At 45.7% G+C, this 25,555-nt stretch overlaps 2 protein-coding genes and 1 long non-coding RNA gene across 3 annotated transcripts in view; 2 read left to right on the top strand and 1 right to left on the bottom strand.

The window, feature by feature from the left end:
* LOC310671218 overlaps positions 1–25,555 on the top strand; it is a 497,424-nt gene that overhangs the window by 412,831 nt on the left and 59,038 nt on the right. The window lies entirely within an intron of this gene.
* LOC310672805 (vomeronasal type-2 receptor 26-like) lies at positions 2,180–11,647 on the top strand (the record flags this gene model as incomplete). The annotated part of the gene is made up of 7 exons (XM_083430462.1): positions 2,180–2,184; positions 4,155–4,446; positions 5,200–5,369; positions 5,748–6,003; positions 8,074–8,301; positions 9,149–9,275; positions 10,737–11,647. 7 exons carry the CDS (start codon positions 2,180–2,182, stop codon positions 11,645–11,647), a joined length of 1,989 nt encoding a protein of 662 aa, XP_083286588.1.
* The window catches only part of LOC310672804 (uncharacterized protein), a 31,212-nt gene continuing 22,781 nt past the window's right edge, over positions 17,125–25,555 (bottom strand). The window contains exons 6-9 of the mRNA XM_083430461.1: positions 23,112–23,981; positions 21,495–21,609; positions 20,182–20,439; positions 17,125–18,518 (exon numbers count right to left, since the gene is read on the bottom strand). Of these exons, the coding sequence (XP_083286587.1) occupies positions 17,491–18,518; positions 20,182–20,439; positions 21,495–21,609; positions 23,112–23,981 (2,271 nt within the window). The 3' untranslated portion in view covers positions 17,125–17,490. The remainder of the gene's footprint in view (positions 18,519–20,181; positions 20,440–21,494; positions 21,610–23,111; positions 23,982–25,555) is intronic.

Below are 25,555 nucleotides of genomic sequence, written 5' to 3'. Positions count from 1 at the left end.
AAGAGTTAAAGATATTGCAAAGCTGAGGCTTCTTGCCTTCCCTTATTCATTCTTTTATTTATATTTTATACATTTATTACATTTTATGCATTATATATATATATATATAAGTAATTTTGACACCCTCCATATCTCCTCAAAATAATTTTTCCTGCATATTCCCCATCTTTCCTTAATGGCACATGCTAATTTATCATTAATAGCTATATCCCACACCTCTGCATACCATTCTTCCATTTTATATTCTGCTTGCCCCTTCCACCTCCTAACTATCATAATTTGTGCAGCTGTCAATAAATTTGTGAGCAAATCCTTCATAGCCTGTGAACCTTCCACGCCCATAATAAATTGATAATAATGCTACCTCTGGACTTTTGGTCAGCTTTAACCCAGTGATTTCTGTTATCTCTTTAAACACCCTTTGCTTAAAAAAAATCACATATTTACACCCCTACCAGATGTGAACATAATTCCCTGTTTCCTGGCATCCTCTCCAACATAACACCAGATATTCCTTGTTTATTTGATTCAATCTGACTGGTGTTAAATACCATATCCAAATTAATTTATAATAATTTTCTTTTATTCCTATAGACAACATTTTCAATGTACGATTTTCCCATATTTTCCCCCAGCTTTGACTATCAATCTGCCCTGTTGTCTCCTTTTCCCTTCTGAATGATCGAAATCATAGTGATTTTCCCCATCATCTTCTCAACAGAGCTCCAGAGATTTGTCCAATGAGCATTTACGAGTCCACTAAAATAAGCATCAGAATTGAGAACAGCATGAGGCAATGTCTTGCGTCTGAGCTGGAAAGGACCGGTGCATCAGTGCCTTTGGTGCCACTGAGAGCTTGGGCTGAAATTTGGGGCCGGGGAATTGGGCTGTGCAGGTGCTGAGGTTGATGTCCATCCACTTCAGATGTCAAGTCTTGGTGTGACTCGGTCAATGCTCGGAAAGCCATTGCAAAAAGCGTTTGGCTTCATCTCATTGTTTCCTAATTGCAAGGAGCAGTAACAAGGGAGGGGGCTGTTCCAAGCAGACAAGGAATGCTGCGGCTGTTGCTGCTGTTGCTGCTACAACATCATTACGCAGAGTGCCGGATGAAGGCGAAATGCCACTTGACTTTGGAGAGAGATAGGATAGGTCCATTCGGTTATTACAGGCCGGGAGATCACATCATCAGTGGGCTCATCTCTCCCACAAGAGGATTCTTCCATCCACACACCTTCAAGGAGTCTCCCTCAGCCAGTCTTTCCCTGTAAGCCATTTTATGGGGATGAGTTTGCTGATGCCCCACAAGCTACCAATTTCACGAGCCCCCCAATGATCAGGTTTTCTCCTGCTCCCCCTAAATCCCTGTCCTGTTTTGTAATTGGGGAGAGACCCTGGGAAACCAGCAAGGGACTCGAACCCATGGCTTCAAGTTGCAGGAAGGGAGATTCCGACAAGACATATGGGAAAACGTTCAGACAGTAAGAGCTGTTTGACAGTGGAACAGTCTCCCTTCGGAGGTTGAGGACAATCTCCTTCCTTGGATGTTTCTGAGCAGAGGTTGGAGGGCCACCTGTCAGGGATGCTTTCGCTGAGATTACTGCATTGCAGGGGGTTGGACTAGATGACCCTCGGGGTCCCTTTGAGGTCCCTTCCAACTCTACAAGTCTATGATTCTATGAACTGCCTAACCTGCCATTTGGACACTGTCACAGAAAGGTCCCTTTTCAGTTGTAGAGCAGAGCAGAGCAGCCTGGAGAAACATAGCTTTGACCTACAGAACAAGCGCCCAATTTTCTTTTTGAGACTTTGAGAAAAAGGCCGCTGCCTAAAGAGGTTCTTGCTTGACTTTGCAAGCGGGGAAGGCCAGGGCACCCTCTCCTTTTCTGTCCCCTCCCCCCAACCCAGATGATCCCTGTCTATTAAATAAGTAAATGTTCCCCCAATTGCAGCTTTTCTGAAGTAAATTAGCACCAGATCCACAATATAAACTCCAGCAACTTATGAGCTGTTTGTAAATTTCCAAAGAAGCAAAGAGTTGTACAGTAGGTCACTATGAGATTACCTTGTAAAGATAAGTAACTCTGCAACATTTAAAAGCTGTAATGAAGTCACATGTCTCAGACACAGACATGACTCCAGCTACTTTTGGCTGTTGTTTATTTAACCCAGAAATTCCAGGATGCGGTAGGGGTTTAGGTGAATGTGGTTTCTACAGCTGTGATGAATCCTAGCAGAGGGCCTTCTCGGTAGTGGCACCCTCCCTGTGGAACGCCCTCCCATCAGATGTCAAGGAAATAAACAACTATTCGACTTTTAGAAGACATCTGAAGGCAGCCCTGTTCAGGGAAGTTTTTCATGTTTGATGTCGCATTGTGTTTGAATTTGTTGGAAGCCGCCCAGATTTCAAATCAAGTGAAAAGGACCAAACTCTCAGAAGGCATCCAGAGCACAAGTCACTGTAAGCTAGAGCAATAATCCGCCAATGAATTTGGGGTGTGGAACTGCAGTGCCGCGTGAGCAAGATGAATAAACACCCAGCAATAAAAGATAATGGGAGAGGATTTACCCCAGCAAATTGTTTCTCAAAATTACAAATACCTAAATACAGACGGTCATTTACCCTCGCTAGATTCAATGTGCTGCCATCTGCCTTATTGCAGGGCAGATTCGAGGGTAAACCATACGCGGAACGAGTCTGCCCCTGCGGCTTGATGGAGGTATAAACTGTCTCTCATGCCTTGTTACGCTGCCGTTTCTATGGGGATATACACTCGGTATTTATTACCCCTGCTATGCTATTCAAAAATCTCCAAATGAATCCAAACTTCAGTGTGTATATTCCCTGGTAGAGGACAAGGATCCTGAGATCACATTAAGGGTAGCCAAATTCTGTGTGATTGCCATAAAACGTAGGGAACAAGCTGTGCTATCATAATGATTAAGGCCTTAAACGATAATCTTAGGTTATATGTTAGTGACTAAGTTTTAATTTATATATTTTTAAACACTTGCTATATCTGTATTGTCCCTCTTATACCTAATTGCAAATTCAAATGTATCCCTATCGTGTTTTATGACTTCCTTGATATTGCATGTGGGCTGGAACTGGTCTGTGACCGAAATAATAAAATTCATTCATTCACAAGTCACTGTGACTCAAATGAAGTAATCCCAATTCTTCCCTGTAATCCACAAGACAGAGGGAGAGGGAGAGAGGTGACGCTGAATGTTGTTGTTGTTGTTGTTGTTGCTGCTGCTGCTGCTGCTGCTGCTGCTGTTTAGTCGTGTCCAACTCTTCGTGACCCCGTGGACCAGAGCATGCCAGGCACCCCTGTCTTCCACTGCCTCTCGCAGTTTGGTCAAACTCATGTTCGTAGCTTCGAGAACACCGTCCAACCATCTGGTCCTCTGTCGTCCCCTTCTCCTTGTGCCCTCCATCTTTCCCAACATCAGGGTCTTTCCCAGGGAATCTTCTCTTCTCATGAGGTGGCCAAAGTATTGGAGCCTCAGCTTCAGGATCTGTCCTTCCAGGGAGCACTTAGGGCTGATTTCCTTAAGAATGGAGAGGTTTGATCTTCTTGCAGTCCATGGGACTCTCAAGAGTCTCCTCCAGCACCATAATTCAAAAGCATCCATTCTTCGACGATCAGCCTTCTTTATGGTCCAGCTCTCACTTCCATACATCACTACTGGGAAAACCATGGCTTGAACTATACGGACCTTTGTTGGCAAGGTGATGTCTCTGCTTGATGCTTAATGCTGAATGTTACCTATCATTTATTGAAAGCTTAAAATGTTTTATCTGCTGTTATACTAATAAGTTTTGTTTTCCAAAGGGGAATGCCTGTGGTTTGAACAAGGCTCTCCCACCTCCCACTCAGCGTTAAGTAAGGATCAGTGTTAGCAAAAGCTCTGCAAACTGAATCTAGAATTTATCCATAAAAACCTGGGCGGGGGGGGGCAGGGACAAAGATGAATCTGATATACTCACTGATTGCAGGATCATAGAATTGTAGAGTTGCAAGGGATCAACCCCCTGCAATGCAGGAATCTTTTGCCCAACATGGGGCTCTGTCTCACGACCCTGAGATTAAGTGTCTCATGTTCTACCAGATGAGCTTGGCTGATGCTGTTATGTGTATATTTTTTTGCAGGAAAGGGGGGACAAGGTACTGGCAATACCTGTCCTTCTTGCTTGCCATTCAAGAGGTCAACCAGAACCCCAGGCTCTTACCCAACATCACTCTGGGCTACAACATCCACCAGAACTTTTTTGATGGAAGGGTTACAATCGAAGCTTTGGTAGACTTGCTCTCTACTGGGCAGGCAAATGTTCCGAACTATAACTGTGGAGGGCAGAATAATCTGCTCACTGTTCTCGAAGGAGCCGATTCTCCAAACTCCATCCAGATTTCAAGAATGCTGAGCATCTATAACATCCCACAGGTAGGGATGGAGAGGAGTGTGGCAGCTAGACTGGTGACTGGGAGCGGCCGCCAAGACCACATAACACTGGTCTTGAAAGACCAACATTGGCTCCCAGTACGTTTCCAAGCACAATTCAAAGTTGGCCCAGTATACCTGAAGGAGCGTCTCCACCCCCATCCTTCTGCCTGGACACTGAGGTCCAGTGCCGAGGGCCTTCTGGCGGTTCCCTCACTGCGAGAAGCCACGTTACAGGGAACCAGGCAGAGGGCCTTCTCAGTAGTGGCACCCGCCCTGTGGAACGCCCTCCCACCAGATGTCAAAGAGAAAAACAACTACCAGACTTTTAGAAGACATCTGAAGGCAGCCCTGTTTAGGGAAGCTTTTAATGTTTGATGTATCACAGTATTTTAATATTCTGTTGGAAGCTGCCCAGAGTGGCTGGGGAAACCCAGCCAGATGGGCGGGGTATAAATAATTTATTATTATTATTATTATTATTATTATTATTATTATTATTATTATTATTATTATTAATTTATACATATCTATTATTATTATTATTATTATTATTATTATTATTATTATTATTATTATTATCTGACTGAGCCCAATTCCAGAGAACTCAAAAATCGGTGGGGTGGAAGTTATGTGAGATTGGAGACAGGCCTTTGATTTTATAAGGGCCAAGACATGTCTTTCTTTCCTCACACGATTATTGCTACTCATATCGGCTTTTCAGAATTTCAAAATAAATCTTCCTTTTCTTGCCAGATCAATTACGCTTTTGTCTCTCATGTGATGAATGACAAGAGACAGTTCCCTTTTCTCTACCCGATGGTCCCCAAAGAAGAAGCCCTGTACCCAGGGATTGTCAAGCTGCTCCATCACTTCAGATGGACGTTCATTGGCCTTCTTACTCAAGACACCGACAACGGAGAGAGGTTCATGAAGAATTTGATGCCTTTGCTCACCCAGAATGGCATTTGTGTTGCCATCTCACAGAGCATTCCACAAGTCAAAACACATTATGTGTTGGATATGCTTCCATTTGAAAAGTGGAGACAAGTCAATGTATTTTTTTACTATGTAGAAACATCTTATTTTGTAGCGGGAGTGGTACATGCAGAAAAAATATTCCACCGGTTGTTAAAACCCACTGCAGGGAAAGTCTTGATCACAATTATTACGTGGGACATTTCCTTCGAGTTAACATACAGAGGTTTCTCTTTCCAACACATCCATGGTATTTTTTCTTTCTTCCTTGGGACGAATAAATGGGCACAATATGATTACTCTCTTCCCTTTTTCTCCGCTATCAGTAAGTTTTGGGAATATGCCTTTAATTGTTCCTATGTAAAGCATGCCTTGTCAGTGAAAGGCTGGACAAGATGCAGAGAGAGAGAGAAACTGGAGATGTTGCCTCAAGATGATCTGGAAAGAATCCTCTCTCTAGACAGCTACAGGATTTACAACGCCATCCAAGCTGTGGCATCTGCCTTAAATGTGGCATATTCCTCTAGGTCAAACAGGAGGGTGATGGCCAGTCTGGAAGTTCAAAAGCTACAGTCATGGCAGGTATTTCCTTTTCCCATCACAGACATCTCTGCCAAACATGACAATAGAGTGTAACCATTCCAGAATTGACAAAGAGCATGTGAAATGGTGTCAGAAGGGGGAATTTTGCAAACCCATTGTGGAAGCATCCTGAACTGGCCCCTCTCAATGCCCCCATACACTGACCTCAGGAACGGCCAGAGTAGGATAAGGTGGTAGGAGGAACCACCAAGGGCAGAAGACTCAGAGCCCGGGGATTGGTGGTGGGACAATGATGGGTGGTTACAGGGAGAAGATGTCACAGGGAGAAGACCAGGAAGAGGTGTCAGAAGCTGAAGGGGCAACAGGGCTTAGTGAGCACAGGGAGTCTGTGGCAGAGAGAAGCCCAGAATCAGAGGCAGAAGCGGAGGCTGGAGAAGAGGGAGAGATGAGTCTGGCTGGTGAGGAAGCCAGGGAGTCTCCCCCTCCTGCTGCGACAGGCTCCCCTGACTCCCAGAACCAGAAGAGGTATGAAACGGGAGAAGCAAAGGCAGGCTGCTTGCTGGCACAGTCTCTGATTGCTCGGAAGAAACCCTAGAGAAGAGGCTGTGGGGACGTTGGGACTTTTAGTCTCAGCAATTGGTTACATGGAGTAATAACTTACAGTGCATAAGCTGCTGTGTTCATTAGGCATAAAACTCAGGAAAGCCTGTGAAGACCATGTTTCGCTAATATAAAGAGTTAACTCCAGCTTTGAACGGTGACCAGCTTGCTCTGTGACACCAGGGTGCTACTTTGGCACCTACTGAGCTCCACTAAGTCCCAGGGACTGTGTTTGTGTTGCTGGACCTGTATTCAGTGTCCTGCACTAAGTTGTGCCAGCCCCATTCCTGTATAACAGGAATGAAAGGGGCATGTCCCTGTTGAATCAGCATCTTCCATTGGCTAACCATGTCACATGATGTGTCTTTGTATAGCCATGCCTTGAGTTGAGATATGTATTGTCTGCCATGCCTTTGCTGAGTTGTATATGTACTATACTTATTTGAGCACTGAAGCTGTTGGAATTGGGGCAGATGCCAGGAAACAGGGAATTATGTTCACATGTGGTGGGGGTGTAAATATGTACAATTTTTCTGGCAAAGGGTGTTTAAGGAGATAACAGAAATCACTGGGTTAAAGCTGACCAAAAGTCCAGACGTAGCATTATTATCAATTTACGATGGGGTGGAAGGTTCGCAGACCATGAAGGGCTTGCTCACAAATTTATTGGCAGCTGCACGAATTATGATAGCTAGGAAGTGGACGGGGCAAGCAGAATATAAAATGGAAGAATGGTATAAAGAGATGTGGGATATAGCTATTAACGATAAATTAACATGTGTCATTAAGGTAAGATGGAGGGTATGAGGGAGAAATTATTTTGAGGAGATACAGAAGGTGTTTGTAGAATTTGTACTGTCAAAACGGAAAGGGGTCGCAAGAGATGTTGAAATTTTGGGAGGTTGGATAGTTACAATGGAATGGTCTCAGTGGTGGGGTGCACATTTTTATTCTTATTTATTTATGTTTATTACTTTGTCAAAATGAAATTATAAAAAATAATAATAAAATAAACAGTGGCAGAGGGCGACTGGGGAAAAAAATGCTTTTGGCAAGAATCAGCATCTGAGTTCTTGTGCTTCATTCAGGAGACAAACTGTTTAACACACACAACTACTTGAGCCTTAACTGTTAAGTTGTGGGTGAACATATCAGACGACACAGCGATTCTTCAAAACAGCTCTTACAGCTCTTGTTTATTCACAGGCCAGAACAGAACTGAACTGAAGGGTTCAGCCAGCCTGCTTATATAGAGCTCCACTACAACGCTACAGTAGCAACTTTCTGTAACTACCCAATCACTGAACGTCACTTTCAATCCCCTATTTGCATAAGTGGACCTGAGTGAAAACTATCTGCAGTATCCCCCTGCTGGCTCAGGGTGAGAACTTCAGTACATAACATTAACCAAGCCCCAAGTCAGAGGAGAGCCAGGCATGAAACGGGCAGAGCTGGATAGTCAGTGTCCTTTCCCATATCCTAAATGCTGCTGTTTTCTTTCCCTTCTAGCTCCACCCTTTCCTGGGAAACGCTGAGTTTTACAATTCTTCCATGGACGGAGTGTATTTGGATGAGAACGGGGAACTGGCAGCTGACCTGGACATTGTAAACTGGGTGGTGTTTCCCAATAAGTCCATCCTCAGGGTCAAGTTTGGGAGTATTAAGAGACGGGGATCCCCAGAAGTACAGTTCACCATTGATAAGGATGCCATTGTATGGCCCAAATGGCTCAACCAGGTGGGGGGAAATAATCTTTCATTCTATTGCATTTCCCAAACACCTGTCGATAACAAAGCTCAGCATTTATTGAAACTCTCATGGTGGATCCCTGTAAAATTGTGTGTTGCACCAACACTTTGAATTGTGCTCAGAAATGTACCGGGAGCCAATGTAGGTCTTTCAGGACCGGTGTTATATAGTCTTGGTGGCCACTCCCAGTAACCAGTCGAGCTGCCAAATGAGTTGGACAGAACTTCCCCCACCCTCTGCCATATTTAAACAATTAAAAACCCTCATTATCTTGACTGAATTGTGCTTTTAGCCCTTTTCTGAAATGCTCACGAGAAGCCACATTGAACTGGCCATTTCCCAGCAACTTCCAGAAAGGCTGCAGTAGATTTGTGCGCTTGGATGAGAGATGACCTCCTCATCCAAACACTTCGAGGAAATTTAACCATCCCTGAAACTTTGAAAGTAGTCTATAATTTCAAGAAAGCCTCTCTCCCAGCTCTGCTTCAGAGAAAGGCTGGTTGGGGGGAGGAACTTCCCCACCAAATTATTTATTTAAATTTATTTAAATTTTATGTGCCACCCAAGACTCCTGTTTTAAAAAAATGTTTTTACTGAATGCTCCCAGGTGTCCACTGCTGTGATATACAGTGATGGCAAAATACTAGTGAACCTGCCAGAACTGGAAGTAGATACTCCATGCTATTGAATCTACATGGGCCTCTGGGACCTAGGTAGTTGCTACAGTTTTTACTTACTTAGTCACAAGCTTCAAATGTAAAATGCCCTTCCCCAACCCCATGCCCCATTTCCATAGAAAACACATTTTCCTTGTTTCCCCTGTCTTTGTGCTTAGACCCTGCCTCCGTCCAGGTGTGTGGAAAGTTGTCGCCCCGGATTTCTCAAGCTGGTTCCGGAAGGGAAGCCACTCTGCTGTTATGGCTGCATGTCCTGTGCAGAAGGGACCATCTCCACTCAGGAAGGTGGGTGGCACCAAAGTCTTGAGCAAGGGGACAAAGACTCATAGAATCATAGAGTTGGACCCAGATGACCATCTAGTCTAGGGTCGCCATATTCCCCATAGCAAAAACTCGAATTACAGGGTGTCTCGCAAGACGAAATTAATTCGTTCTGTGAGTTTTTTCGTTCTACGAGTTTTTTCGTCTTGCAAAGCACCACTGTGTATTGACGGTTTCCCGTAGGAATGCATTGGCAGTTTTAAAAAAAAGGCGCAAGACGTTTCGTCTTGCGAAGCAAGCCCATAGGGAAATCCGTCTTGCGAAGCAACTCAGAAAACGAAAAACTCTTTCGTCTTGCGAGTTTTTCGCCTTCCGAGGCATTCATCTTGCGAGGTACCACTGTATATATATATATGTACAGCAATACAGTGGGGTACATGATTTTTAAAAAAAAAAAATTCTTAAACAATTTCAACATAAAAATTTATCAATCCAAATATTCAATTACATTATTTTTCCCTCCCCCCCCCCATCCCTCCCTCTCCCCCCCACCCAGGACTCCCCTCAGCTCCCTTCTCTGGTTTCTTTGCACATATTGTTCTCTGCATATTATAAAATTGTACATATCCTTACCTTGTCTATCATAAAGGTAAAAGGTAAAGGAACCCCTGCCTGTACGGGCCAGTCGTGTCCGACTCTAGGGTTGTGCGCCCATCTCACTCAAGAGGCAGGGGCCAGCGCTGTCCGGAGACACTTCCGGGTCACGTGGCCAGCGTGACGAAGCTGCTCTGGCGAGCCAGCACCAGCGCAGCACACGGAAACACCGTTTACCTTCCCGCTATAAAGCGGTACCTATTTATCTGCTTGCACTTAAGGGTGCTTTCGAACTGCTAGGTGGGCAGGTGCTGGGACCGAAAGACGGGAGCTCACCCCGCCACGGGGATTCAAACCACCGACCATGCGATCGGCAAGTCCTAGGCACTGAGGTTTTACCCACAGCGCCACCCGCGTCCCACTTGTCTATCATATATTCAACTAATAAATTTGTGGATGTTTACTCAAAACCTGCCAAGGAGTCCAAGTCATAATGTTGTATTTTAAACTACAGTGGTACCTCGGGTTACATACACTTCAGGTTACAGACTCCGCTAACCCAGAAATATTACCTTGGGTTAAGAACTTTGCTTCAGGATGTGAACAGAAATCGTGTGGCGGTGGCGTGGAGGCAACAGGATGCCTCATTAGCTAAAGTGGTGCTTCAGGTTAAGAACAGTTTCAGGTTAAGAACGGACCTCCGGAACGAATTAAGTACTTCACCCGAGGTACCACTGTAATTTGTAAAACGTTCCCATTCTTCCTTGAAGTCATGATTTTCCTTGTCACACAGTTTATATGTCAACTTGGCCAAGTCCACATAGCTCATGATTTTTTCTTGTCACTGTTACAGTGGGGTACATGATTGATAATACTCCTGTTTTTCTGCAGATGCAGAGCATTGCACCAGCTGCCCAGAACATCAACAACCAAACAAAGCCAGAGATCAATGTGTCCACAAGATTGTCACCTTCCTGGCTTATGAAGAACCTTTGGGGGTCGTCCTAGCTTCCTTTTCCCTCTTCTTATTCTTAACCACAGGCTTTGTGTTAGGAACATTTATTAAGTACAAAAAAACTCCCATAGTCAAAGCTAACAACCGAGACCTCTCCTATATTCTCCTCGTCTCCCTCCTGCTTTCCTTTTTGTCCTCCTCCCTCTTCATCGGACAGCCAAGGAAAGCAACCTGCCTTCTGCAACAAACGGCCTTCAGTATCATCTTCTCAGTTGCCGTCTCTTCTTTGTTGGCAAAAACCATCACTGTGGTGCTGGCCTTCCTGGCCACAAAGCCAGGGAACAGAGTGAAGAAATGGCTGGGGAAGAGTCTGGCCTACTCTATTGTCATTTCCTGCTCCTTTGTCCAAGTTGTCATCTGTACCATCTGGCTGGGAATCTCTCCACCCTTCCCAGAGTCTGACATGAGCTCCCAGACTGGAGAGATCATCCTGCAATGCAATGAAGGGTCTATTGCCATGTTTTATGGTGCCCTTAGCTACATGGGCTTCCTGGCCTCCATCTGCTTCATGGTGGCTTTCCTAGCCAGGAACCTGCCTGGAGCCTTCAATGAAGCCAAGCTGATCACCTTCAGCATGCTGGTCTTCTGCAGCGTTTGGGTCTCCTTTGTGCCCACCTACCTGAGCACCAAAGGGAAATACATGGTAGCCGTGCAGGTCTTCTCTATCTTGGCCTCCAGTGCTGGGCTTCTGGGCTGCATCTTCATTCCTAAATGCTACATTATTGTACTCAGGCCAGATATGAATACAAAGGCATATTTAAGCACAAAAACTAATTTGGAAACCTGATATTTCTGAAACTGTTTTCCAGAGGTGTCATTTATAATGTTCAAGGCCAAAACTACTTTTTGTTTCAGATTATGTGGGAGGATTCACATTTGGTTAGCCACTGTGGGAACAGGATGTTGATGATGGGTCTTAGGACTGATTTAGCAGAAGGATTCTCCTTATCACAGGAGCCAGCTGTGGTGAATCTATGTGCCATCTTCAACTCCTTGAATTATTCCATCAACGGTGCTTCCAAAAAATTGTACGTTATCACTTGGGAAGACAGGCGAACTAATGCCAGAGTACTGAAAGAACAAAGATCACCAGTGTCAAAGCAATGATTCTTCAACACCAACTTTATTGGACTGGTCATGTTGTGCGGATGCCTGATTATGTCTTCCAAAGCAGCTACTCTACTCCGAACTTAAAAATGGAAAGCGTAATGCTGGTGGTCAACAAAAAAAGGTTCAAAGACTCTCTTTAGCCAAATCTTTTAAAATGTAGTATAAACACCGACAACTGGGAAACACTGACCTGCGAGCGCTCCAGTTGGAGAGCAGCCTTTACCAAAGGTGTTGTGGGTTTTGAAGACGCTCAAACTCAGGACGAAATGTTCTAAGAGGAAGGCACGTTTTGCAAACCCCCCTCCCAGAAATCTACGTCCCCACTGTGGAAGGATGTGTGGAGCCTCTACAGTCACTTATGGACTCACGGTTAAAACCATATTCATGCAAGGCAATCTTACTCAGCTACAAGTGATCACCAAAGAATCACCTTCTCATCCAACTATAAACCATAGACACACTTACCCAACCCAGCCTTTTTTACTGTACGTGGAGAGCCCTCCTTGCACCTTCCCTGGACTTGTTCTTTCACTCTAACGGTCATTGTTAGTTTCCTCCTAAACTGGTTCTCACCAGTTCTGTGGTCAGGCCTCACTCTTGTGGAGCGACTCTGGCCTCCGGTAATGTGTTTTACAGAATTTCTACTTCACCAACTGAAGGGGAGTTAGAATCATAGAATCATAGAGTTGGAAGAGACCACAAGGGCCATCGAGTCCAAGCCCCTGCCAAGCAGGAAACACCATCAGAGCACTCCTGACATATGGTTGTCAAGCCTCTGCTTAAAGACCTCCAAAGAAGGAGACTCCACCACACTCCTTGGCAGCAAATTCCACTGTCAAACAGCTCTTACTGTCAGGAAGTTCTTCCTAATGTTTAGGTGGAATCTTCTTTCTTGTAGTTTGGATCCATTGCTCCGTGTCCGCTTCTCTGGAGCAGCAGAAAACAACCTTTCTCCCTCCTCTATGTGACATCCTTTTATATATTTGAACATGGCTATCATATCACCCCTTAACCTCCTCTTCTCCAGGCTAAACATGCCCAGCTCCCTTAGCCGTTCCTCATAAGGCATCGTTTCCAGGCCTTTGACCATTTTGGTTGCCCTCCTCTGGACACGTTCCAGTTTGTCAGTGTCCTTCTTGAACTGTGGTGCCCAGAACTGGACACAGTACTCCAGGTGAGGTCTGACCAGAGCAGAATACAGTGGCACTATTACTTCCCTTGATCTAGATGCTATACTCCTATTGATGCAGCCCAGAATTGCATTGGCTTTTTTAGCTGCCGCGTCACACTGTTGGCTCATGTCAAGTTTGTGGTCAACCAAGACTCCTAGATCCTTTTCACATGTACTGCTCTCAAGCCAGGTGTCACCCATCTTGTATAGTTGATAGACCACTGGCGGTCTGCGGGCCCATTTGAGACCCCCAGTTTAAACTGTGTATATATATATATATATATATATGCAGGTTTTGGTGTCCTCGGGTGTCTTCCCGTGTAAAAGTTGGGGTGTCTAGGCGACGTTTCGACGAGGTCTCACTCGTCATCTTCAGGCTGGTGCTTTCGGCTTCTTGTTACTGGAACAGAGCAGGATCTCAGTGTTTGAGTTCCTATAAATACTGTTGAGGAGGTGTGGTGTATAGCCTCCAATGTTCTGGGCAGAGAGGAGGTTCCCAGGCTAGTGTGCCTTTTCTTCTTTTGTTCCTTAATTACTTGAGGGATATCTTGAGTGATTTCTTGAGTGATTTCCTGAATCCCACTTAGGTGGGTCATTAGGTGTGGATTAGTTGCTAAAGCCTTCGTGTCTTGAACTCTTGAACTTTGTGAAGAGTTTTTCTGAGAAGATGGCTGTACTGCACTTGGTTGTGCTCTGGCTTGGCTTCGTGTATAGGGGCGAGCTGTGGTTTTGTGGCCTGTGCCAGCCAGATCTGTGTAGGGATTGCAGGGGGGTGCAGCATCCGGAGGTGCCACCCTGGTTTGGCTACTGGATGGTGTCTGTAATTTATCTGTGGAGAGGGTCTGGGTTTGGGTCTGGTGTGGTTGATTGGTGATGGCGTTCTGTGTGCCTCTGGATCTGGTGTCAGATTTTGTGGGGAGGGCTAATTTCCAGATGTCTGGCAAGCGGGATGTGTCGTCACGCTTGTTCATGTTGTGAGGGTGTTTCTCTATCTCGATGGCTTCCATGATTATTCTCTTGTGGTGATGTTCCATGTTAAAGAGCAATTTGGAATCTGCAAAATTAATTTCGTGTCCTGTTTCTTTCATGTGTTGGAAAAGAGAGGAAGTTTTTTCTTCTTTTTTGACGGCATTCTTGTGTTCTGCGATCCGTGCATTTATTCGTCTGTTTGTTTGTCCAATGTACGTGGCTGGGCAGACTTTGCAGGGTATTTCATAGACCCCTTGGTTTTCCAACTGAATTTTATCCTTGGGGTTTCTGAGGATATTGGCTATTTTTTGGTTGGTGCAAAAGGCTGTTTTGATATTGTGTTTATGGAGGATTTTGCTAATTTTATCTGTAGTGCCCTTGATATAAGGAAGGAGGGCTATGCCATTGTTTTCTTCTGTGTCTTGGTTTTTGGGGGGTGTTTCTTTTTGGATTAGCTTCGTAACCCTGTAAATAAAATCAGACTTGAAGTCACCAACATCCTCTGCTCCAGCAAACCACCCAGAAGCAATTTACACAAAGAAGAACAGAAAGCACTCACCAACCTGAGGAAAGACAACAACATAATCATTCTCCCAGCAGACAAAGGTAATGCCACTGTTGTGATGAACACATCGGACTACCAAGCAAAACTATCAAATCTACTCCAAGACCCTACCTACCAACCTATAAAAACAGATCCCACCACCTATCTGGAAAAAACCACCAAATCCAAAATAAAAGCCTCTCCTATCAGTGAAGAAATCCAGCTAAGAATCATCCCCAGAGAAAAATCATCCAGATGCCCCAAACTCTACGGCCTCCCCAAGATACACAAAGAAGGAACACCACTCAGACCAATAGTCAGCTCCATAGGCTCACCTCTACAAAATCTCGCTAAATTTCTCGCCAAGCAACTTCAGCCCTATGCAGAATCCATCTCTTCACACGTTCCAAACTCCTTCCAGTTCATAGAAACAATAAAGAAGCAAAACCTACAACCCAATGACCTACTTGTGAGCTTCGATGTTGTATCTCTCTTCACACAAGTGCCCATTAATGAAGCCTTGACAGCCATTCAAAACAAATACAATCCCCCCGAATACATCTTGGACCTGACCAACCACTGCCTAACCAACACGTACTTCATCCACAATGGACAAAGATACAAACAGATAGAAGGAGCACCTATGGGATCACCCCTCTCACCGGTCATCGCTAACCTGTACATGGAACACTTTGAAACCAATGCTTTAGACAAGTCAGAACACAAACCCAAACTTTGGCTCAGATATGTTGACGACACCTTTGTAATTTGGCCACACGGGAAGGAAAAACTGGATAGCTTCCTCACACATCTCAACAGCCTACACCCCAAAATACAATTCACTATGGAAATAGAAGCCAACAACCAACTTCCCTTCCTTGACGTCCTAATCTACAAAAAACCTGATGGCTCCCTAGGACACACTATCTACCGGAAAAAAACACACACCAACCGCTACTTACATGCACAATCACACCACCACCCTGCACAAATAAACTCCGTAGCCAAGACTCTCATCTCCAGAACCAAACGCCTGGCTGACGAAGACCACTTGACAACTGAGTTACAGAATCTCTCAAATGTGTTAATTGCCAATGGATACCAGCAAAACAGGGTTACGAAGCTAATCCAAAAAGAAACACCCCCCAAAAACCAAGACACAGAAGAAAACAATGGCATAGCCCTCCTTCCTTATATCAAGGGCACTACAGATAAAATTAGCAAAATCCTCCATAAACACAATATCAAAACAGCCTTTTGCACCAACCAAAAAATAGCCAATATCCTCAGAAACCCCAAGGATAAAATTCAGTTGGAAAACCAAGGGGTCTATGAAATACCCTGCAAAGTCTGCCCAGCCACGTACATTGGACAAACAAACAGACGAATAAATGCACGGATCGCAGAACACAAGAATGCCGTCAAAAAAGAAGAAAAAACTTCCTCTCTTTTCCAACACATGAAAGAAACAGGACACGAAATTAATTTTGCAGATTCCAAATTGCTCTTTAACATGGAACATCACCACAAGAGAATAATCATGGAAGCCATCGAGATAGAGAAACACCCTCACAACATGAACAAGCGTGACGACACATCCCGCTTGCCAGACATCTGGAAATTAGCCCTCCCCACAAAATCTGACACCAGATCCAGAGGCACACAGAACGCCATCACCAATCAACCACACCAGACCCAAACCCAGACCCTCTCCACAGATAAATTACAGACACCATCCAGTAGCCAAACCAGGGTGGCACCTCCGGATGCTGCACCCCCCTGCAATCCCTACACAGATCTGGCTGGCACAGGCCACAAAACCACAGCTCGCCCCTATACACGAAGCCAAGCCAGAGCACAACCAAGTGCAGTACAGCCATCTTCTCAGAAAAACTCTTCACAAAGTTCAAGAGTTCAAGACACGAAGGCTTTAGCAACTAATCCACACCTAATGACCCACCTAAGTGGGATTCAGGAAATCACTCAAGAAATCACTCAAGATATCCCTCAAGTAATTAAGGAACAAAAGAAGAAAAGGCACACTAGCCTGGGAACCTCCTCTCTGCCCAGAACATTGGAGGCTATACACCACACCTCCTCAACAGTATTTATAGGAACTCAAACACTGAGATCCTGCTCTGTTCCAGTAACAAGAAGCCGAAAGCACCAGCCTGAAGATGACGAGTGAGACCTCGTCGAAACGTCGCCTAGACACCCCAACTTTTACACGGGAAGACACCCGAGGACACCAAAACCTGCATTCCTGTACCCGTGAAAATCTACGAAAGCATATATATATATATATATATACACACACACACACACATACACACACACACACACACATACATATGAATGATACATCAATATACATCACTTGAGAAGCTTTTCCAAAACAACTCCAAAAGCTTTATAAAATCTTTTCCCCCCCAATTTGCAGCAAATGTAAACAATAAGCAATGATCCACAGTTCTGCATGAAAAACCTGGAAGAAACGTTTATTTCAATGTAGTTTGCATAATGTTGACAAAAAGAAATATCTATCTAGGAAAAACTGCCCCCCAAAATTACTATCCCGTTTACATTTTAACTGACTGATGGAGAAACAATGGAAGTTGCTCAATCCCCCCTCAATTTTGTCCACTGTCACTCGTATGGTTTTCCAGGACTTGTAACTTGACCTCCAGACATCTAGACATTTATGCAACTTCTGTGTGTGAATATCTAATAAGATGGTAGCCGGATTTCTTCATGTGTAGAAAGTTTAATTTCTATGGTTTTCCCTATAGGTATACATCGAGGGCTCTTCCTACACTCCAAGCATTAATGCAACAATTTACTTATGCAGTTTTCCCACTGTGTGAATTCTCTGATGTGAAATAAGATTTGTGTTTTTGCTATAGCTCTTCCCACATTCAGAACACTTATATGGTTTCTCCCCCGTGTGGATTCTCTTGTGTGCCGTGAGGCTAGAGCTCTGACTGAAGCTTTTTGCGCACACAAAACATTTATAGGGCTTCTCCCCTGTGTGGATTCGCATGTGCTTAATAAGCGTCGAGTGATTGCAGAAGCTCTTGCTACAATCTGAGCATTTGAAAGGTTTCTCCCCGGTATGAATTCTCTGATGGGAGGTAAGGTTTGAATTCCAAGTGAAGCTCTTCCCACACTCTAGACATTTGTATGGTTTCTCCCCTGTGTGGATTCTCTGATGCAGAGTAAGGTTGGTGTTCTTGCTAAAGTTTTTCCCACACTCCAAGCATTTATAGGGCTTCTCCCCCGTGTGAATTCTTTGGTGTGAGGTTAGGTGCCCACCCTGGCTAAAGTTCTTCCCGCACACAAAGCATTTGTACGGTTTCTCTCCTCTGTGAATTCTCTTATGCTTAATAAGATCTGACTGGCTAGAAAACCTCTTGCTACAGTCTGGGCAGCCATAGGGCTTCTCCCCTGTGTGGATTCTTTGATGTGAAGTAAGGTTGGTACTCCGTGTGAAGCACTTTCCACACACAAAGCATTTGTACGGTTTCTGCTCTTCACAGAGCATTTGAAATTCTGGAAGATTTTCGCCCTCAGTGAAGCTCTTCCCAAACACGAAGGTCTGTTCTGGTTTCTCTTCTGTGTGTATTCTCCAACAAATATCAAGGCCCTTGACCCTCCTGTTTTCTGCCTGTTCTTGTTGATCTGGGATGTCATAAAAGTTCCCATCCTGATAAGGAATGGATTGGTGATTCTTTTTCCCTGTGTGGTTGCCTTCCTCCATCTGTGGTCCATCTCGATTCCAAAGGATCTCCTTCAACTGTTCATGCCCATCTCTTCCGGACAATATCCCAGGCAATTCCCGTTCTTCCTCATTCTCCCCCACATCATCTGCAAGAAGAAAGAGAGAAACCCAGTAAGATATCAAGGAGCGAAGAGGGAACAAAGCTCACTATTAGCTTGGGAAAGGCTTGGGACCTTCCACGAGACACAACCACAACTCCCAACACCTGTGCAAAAGTCTGTGGGAGTCTTTTTGTCTGTGAACAAATATTACTGTATGCAACCTTGGGGGTGGCTTGGACAGTGGGAAGGAAGTATCCCCATTTCCCCCCCATAGTAATAAATTGGTGGTGAACAGGGCATTTTGGGTAGTGGTGCCCTACATGGGAGGGCCTTCTCGGTGGTGGCACCCGCCCTGTGGAACGCCCTCCCACCAGATGTCAAAGAGAAGAACAACTACTAGACTTTTAGAGGCCATCTGAAGGCAGCCCTCTTTAGGGAAGCTTTTAATGTTTGATGTATCACAGTATTTTAATACTCTGTTGGAAGCTGCCCAGAGTGGCTGGAGAGGCCCAGCCAGATGGGTGGGGTAAAAATAATAAATTCTATTCTATTCTATTTTGGTTTTTCAAATTAAAGTTTTACTATCACACATCCAACATACAACATAAAAACAAGATTCCATAGAATCTCCTAGATTTCCCTCCTCCCCTTTGCGGGTCCTATTGTTAGTCATTTCCTCCTGCATCTTTTATACTAATCCAAATAGTTTCAACTGTTTACAGTCGTACCTCGGCTCCCAAACGCCTTGGGAGTGGAATGTTTTGGCTCCCAAATGATAGAAAACCAGAAGTGAGTGTTCCGGTTTTCGAACGTTCTTTTGGAAGCCGAACATCCGACGGGGCTTCTGTGGCTTCCGATTGGTTCCATGCTTTTGAAATCAAACTTTTCAGAAGTCAAATGGACTTCCAGAACGGATTCTGATCGACTTTCAAGGTACAACTGTACAGTGGTACCTCAAGTTACAGACGCTTCAGGTTACAGACTCCGCTAACCCAGAAATAGTACCTCAGGTTAAGAACTTTGCTTCAGGATGAGAACAGAAATTGCACGGTGGCAGGGCAACAGCGGCGGGAGGTTAAGAACAATTTCAGTTTAAGAACGGACCTCCAGAACGAATTAAGTTCTTAACCTGAGTTACCACTGTACAGTGGGTTTTAAGATAAATTATAAATTTGCCCCATTCTTTATTTAAATTCTGTTCTTCCTGATTTCTGACTCTTCCAGTCATTTTTGCCATTTCGGCATAAATCCATCAACTCAAATCTGCCATTCTTCTCTGGTTGAGACTTTATCTTATTTCCATCACCCCTTTCTCAATGAATCATAAAGTTGTGGTGGTTGCTTCCCCTCCCATTGTTTTGTTTGATGTTTATCATTTCCAGTTACCTGTTTATCACTGTGTGTGGTGTTGTTGTTTTTTAATCCATTTGCTCATTTGATAGTGGCATTATTTCTTTAACATGAGCAAATCATGGAGAATAAATCTATTGATTGCTACTGGCCCTGATAGCTGCAATCTACCTCCAATGTCGGAATCAGTGTCCCCCCTGAATGCTAGTTGCTTGCAATCGCAAGGCTGTCAATGCTGCACTCAGGTCCTGGCTTGGGAGCTTCCCACTGCGGCCTCTGGTGGGCCACTCTAGGAAGAGGGAGTCAGTGAAGTTTTGTCTCCTTTTGCCAGAAGCACTTCAAGGGTTCTGTATCTTACCGGCATCAATCTCTATTTGGATCGTGGGTTCACTGGGGACCTGGGGACCTTCCCCACAGGAAATGGATAGTTCTGCTTCCTGTGCTGGTCGGATTTCCTGACAGCACCTCGTTCTTTCCTGACTTGCTGAGGAACTATTGAGCTCGTGACACGGGGAAAGCCTCTCTTTCCATGCTGAAGTCCCACGTGGCGCCACCGTGTCAGAATCGCTGGGCAAATATTTCTCCTCCTCATCTGCGGTCATCCATCCTTTGCCTGCTGAAGACAAAAAGTGGGAATCCCAAACAATTCCATACCTGTATTAGAGGAAACGGGGTACAAAAGACAACCAAGCTTCTTGGTTTAGAGAAAAGAAAAGGGTAAAATGATCAAGTGCATAATTAAGCTTGGTGTGGAAAAAGTGGACAGCGGAGACGGATGGATAAGTAAATATTTTGATGAATCACCACTAGGAGAATGTATGTCTGGAACGAAGGGGGGTGGAGGAAAAAACTCTTTTTTTCTTTGCATGATAACCCTCCACCCCAGAAAGAAATAAGATCGTCGCGTTTTAATAATCATAAGCAGGACTTTAAGAACTGTGTGGGATGGAATACAATACAATAAGAGAAGATTGAATGGTGAGAAAGAGGAAAAATTTTATGACGCAGTTAAAAAAAAATGGCGTCTCGCCAAGACAGGCTGGCCGGAGAAGAAGAACGAGGAGGAGAATCAGGACTGTTTGAAAGAGAAGGAATGTTGGAATGTAAGTTCGACCTGACAGAGCCCCCTGATTTATTTGATTTATTGGGCTAGCCTGAGGAAAAATAACGGACAGACCGAAGATTAACTTTGTTTATGGAAGCATTCAACAGAGGCTGTTCTTGAATAATATGGTCTTGGAAGAGCACAAAACCCACACAGAGATGCCACATTTTTAACCTGTTTGTGAAAATCATCAGAGATCGCAAAGAAAGGAACAGAAGCTTAGCTAAACAGCATGCATGTAATAAACTTGAGGATTGAATGGAGCAAGAACATGTCCTTGCAGAAGCACAAGCTGGTTCCAGGGCAATCCAGTCAACTTTAGACCAAGGCCTAGGACTCCAACATCTTGCAGAAAAATATGCCTCAAGAACAGGAGGATCTCTCTACGCCGCTTTCATAGCCCACTGCTTTTGGCTGGCTGAGAGAAAAGCATGTCTCTCTCTTCACCTTCTGACTGACTGCCCCTCTGCCAACTTGGGGCTGCTCCTCTGGACTGTGGGAAGCTATGTCCACAACACTGCCTGATCTTGAGCCCAGCACAATAGCAGGCCATCCACCATGCTTACCCGACAGGCACGGATCCCCATCGCAGTGGCTGCCATCTTCCTGCTTGGTTTCCACATTGGCCGGCCTCTGCACAGCACCAGGAGCTTGGTCAACATCAGACGAACCCTCTTCCTCCTCAAATAATACCTGCAACACCAGAGAGGGGCCTGTTCATCTTTTTCAGCCAAAGGACCAAAGCAGCCAGGTAGGCCTTTCACAATATGAATTTTCTCTTTTTTAAACCAAGTAGCACAGGTGGTTGAAACTGCGCAAGTTAAATGCTAGCAAACTAGTGTTTATTCCGGGAGCGAGGAACCTTCCAGACACTGCTGAACAACAACTCCCATCAGCACCAGTAAGCATGGTCAACGGTGATGAGAGTCATAGATTAACAACATCTGGGCACAACAGTTCAAGAAGGACACTGGCAAACTGGAACGTGTCCAGAGGAGGGCAACCAAAATGGTCCAAGGCCTGGAAACGATGCCTTATGAGGAACGGCTAAGGGAGCTGGGCATGTTTAGCCTGGAGAAGAGGAGGTTAAGGGGTGATATGATAGCCATGTTCAAATATAGAAAAGGATGTCACATAGAGGAGGGAGAAAGGTTGTTTTCTGCTGCTCCAGAGAAGCGGACACGGAGCAATGGATACAAACTACAAGAAAGAAGATTCCACCTAAACATTAGGAAGAACTTCCTGACAGTAAGAGCTGTTCGACAGTGGAATTTGCTGCCAAGGAGTGTGGTGGAGTCTCCTTCTTTGGAGGTCTTTAAGCAGAGGCTTGACAACCATATGTCAGGAGTGCTCTGATGGTGTTTCCTGCTTGGCAGGGGGTTGGACTCGATGGCCCTTGTGTTCTCTTTCAACTCTATGATTCTATGATTCTATAATTCTAACATCTGGAAAGCCAGAGGTTATATAATAATATAATAATTTATTATTTGTACCCCGCCCATGTGGCTGGGCCTCCCCAGGCACTCTGGTTGGCTCCCAACAAAGATTAAAAATACATTAAAATGTCACACATTAAAAACCTCCCTGAAAAGGGCTGCCTTCAGATGTCTTCTAAATGTCAGGTAGCTGTTTATCACTTTGACAGCTGATGGGAGGGCGCTCCACAGGGCGGGTGCCACTACCAAGAAGGCCCTCTGCGTGCTTCCCTGTAACCTCACTTCTTGCAGCAAGGGAACCGCCAGAAGGCCCTCGGAGCTAAACCTCAGTGTCCGGGCTGAACAATGCGGGTGGAGATGCTCCTTCAGGTATACTAGGCTGAGACCATTTAGGGCTTTAAAGGTCAGCACCAACACTTTGAATTGTGCTCAGAAACGTACTGGGAGCCAATGTAGGTCTTTCAAGACCAGTGTTATGTGGTCTCAGCGGCCGCTCCCAGTCACCAGTCTAGCTGCCGCACTCTGGATTAGTTGTAGTTTCCGGGTCACCTTCAAAGGTAGCCCCACGTAGAGCGCATTGTAGTAGCCCAAGCGGAAGATAACTAGAGTAATGCACCACTCTGGCAAGACAGTCCGCAGACAGGTAGGGTCTCAGCCTACGTACCAGATGGAGCTGATAAACAGCTGCCCTGGATTCAGAATTGACCTGCACCTCCATGGACACCTGGTTTGGTGTAACCTGCCAACCAGTTTTATGGCAGCTCTCACCTGGGTATCCAGTCTCTCGGCCTCTCGCTGCCTCAACAAGAACTCCTCGGCCAGGGCTACCGCCTGGGAGCAGGTTTCTGGGCTGTGCTCCCTCACCCAGCCCTGGATCTCCAACGGGAGGACGGTCAGGAACTGCTCCAGGATCAGCAGCTCCAGGATCTGCTCCTTGGAGTGCCTCTCCACCTTCAGCCACTGGCGGCAGAGCTCTTGGAGCTGCCCGCAAACCCCTCTCGGCCCCTCGGCCTCCTGGTAGCGGAAGCAGCGGAAGTGCTGGCGCCACCTCTCCCTCGTGAGGGCATCCCATCGCAGGATGATGGCCTTCACTTTCCCATAATTCTCCTTGTCTCCGGCCTCCAGGCTGCTGAAGGCCAGCTCGGCTTCCCCGCTGAGGGCCGGCAGCAGACGGACCGTCCACTCAGCCTTGGGCCACCGGCAGGCTTCGGCCACTCGCTCGAAGGAGGCCAGGAAGGCCTGGGCATCGTCCCAGGGGGTGGGCTCCTCCGGCAACTGGGGGACCCCCCATTCCGAGTGAGGGGACTCTACCGTCTTCAAAAACTCCTGCCACTGGTCTTCCCAGGTCTGAGCCAAACCATCTTCCGGCTCCTCCTTCGCCTGGTGCAGAGTCGCTCTCCGGCGCGATCCCCCACAATGCACTGCTTCAGGGGATTCGCTTTCTCCCTCGAAGCCCATCCTGGGTTTGCAGTTTACATTGTCGCAAATGGATTTCGCGGGGCTTTCCCTTTGCATACTGCCGTCGGGAACATCCCTTTCCATTTTCATCCCGGGACAAACTCCCGGAAAACTCCAGAATAAACTACCGTGATCGAGGTGGGTGCGCTGAGCTTCTGTCTGGAAGAGGGAAAAAAAATATGCAGGTGAGATAAACCTTTCCAAACTCTCTCCCTGGTGGAATCTTTTTCCCCAGGCAAAGGGCCTTCTCGGTAGTGGCACCTGCCCTGTGGAACACCCTCCCACCAGATGTCAAGGAAATAAACAACTCCCTGACTTTTAGAAGACATCTGCAGGCAGCCCTGTTTAGGGAAGCTTTTAATGTTTGATGTTTTATTGTGCTTTTAATTCTGTTGGGAGCCACCCAGAGTGGCACTGGCCTGGGCGGAACCAACTGGCACGTAGCTCCTTCCCTCTCCGGAACATTCTACCTGGTTATCATGGAACCAGAATGTTTTAGGACCTAAATTTGCTCCCTTTCCCCCCCCCCCTTCCCTCCACATTGCCAGGGATCGAACCTGTGACATTCTGCATACAAAGAAGATGCTTTTCCACTCATCCACCTTAAGATTTGAGCCTCTCACAAATTTCCAGAGTCTCCCAGAAAGAGGAGCCGATTTCTAAACCACTTTGGGAATTGTCAGTCAAGGGGAACAGAGGACCTCCTCTTTTCAACTTCTTCAACAAAGGTTCCCATGATTCTTTTGGAGAAGCCACAACCGTGGAAAGTTGTATTAAAGGCACTTTGAGTGTATGGTACACAGACATTTGCACACACTTCAAACCTTAAAAGTTCAAGAGAGCCTCGCCTTCTCCTGTTGACAGCCACCTCAAGCTTCTCTCTTCTGCTTTCCTGACATTTCCCTGTTAATTTCTACACTACAGTTGAGCATTCACACAACATGAAAGCCACATCTGGGAATATAGCGCAAGCTTCACATTAATTTCTCAGTTACAGTGGAACCTCGGTTTTCGAACGTAATCCGTTCCAGAAGACCATTCGACTTCCGAAACATTAGAAAATTCAGGGGCTGTCGCTAATTTCAATGGGGGGGGGCGGACGCGCCTCGGAAGCCATTCGAGTTCCGAAAAACGTTTTAAAACCGAAACACACACAGGTTTTCAGCATTTGGGAGCTGAAACGTTTGGCAATGGAGCCGTTCGAGAACTGAGGTTTGACTGTATTTGCTTCTGGGCGGGGGGTGGGGGAATCTGTTTGCAAATGATACAGAAATGAGCGCTAAACTTACATACCCTTCAACATATCTCCGAAGAAAATAGGGACATCCTCTTCCATAATAAGAATAAGAATAAGAATAATGTCATTATTTATACCCCGCCCATCTGCTGGTCACTCTGGGCAGTTTCCAACATACCGTATTTTTCGCCCTATAGGACGCACTTTTCCCCCTCCAAAAATGAAGGGGAAATCTGTGTGCGTCCTATGGGGCGAATGCAGGCTTTCACTGAAGCCTGGAGAGTGAGAGGGGTCGGTGCGCACTGACCCCTCTCGCTCTCCAGGCTTGGTGCAGATATCCGCAAGCCTGGGGAGCCCGGCAGATAGCAGCCTGCATCCCGAAGCCTGGGGCACATGTTCCCGCCGGGCTCCTAAGGCTTGCGGATAGCAGCCTGTTCTGGGGGCTGGGGTCGGGGGAAGCTCGGGCTTCCCCCGCCCCAGCACCGCACCTGGGGGG

The sequence above is a fragment of the Podarcis tiliguerta genome (genome assembly GCF_965153285.1).
Source record: "Podarcis tiliguerta genome assembly, chromosome: 2".
Lineage (NCBI taxonomy): Eukaryota > Metazoa > Chordata > Lepidosauria > Squamata > Lacertidae > Podarcis > Podarcis tiliguerta.
The sequence above is the reverse complement of the archived record's forward strand: the minus strand, read 5'-3'. Positions and strand labels throughout refer to the sequence as shown.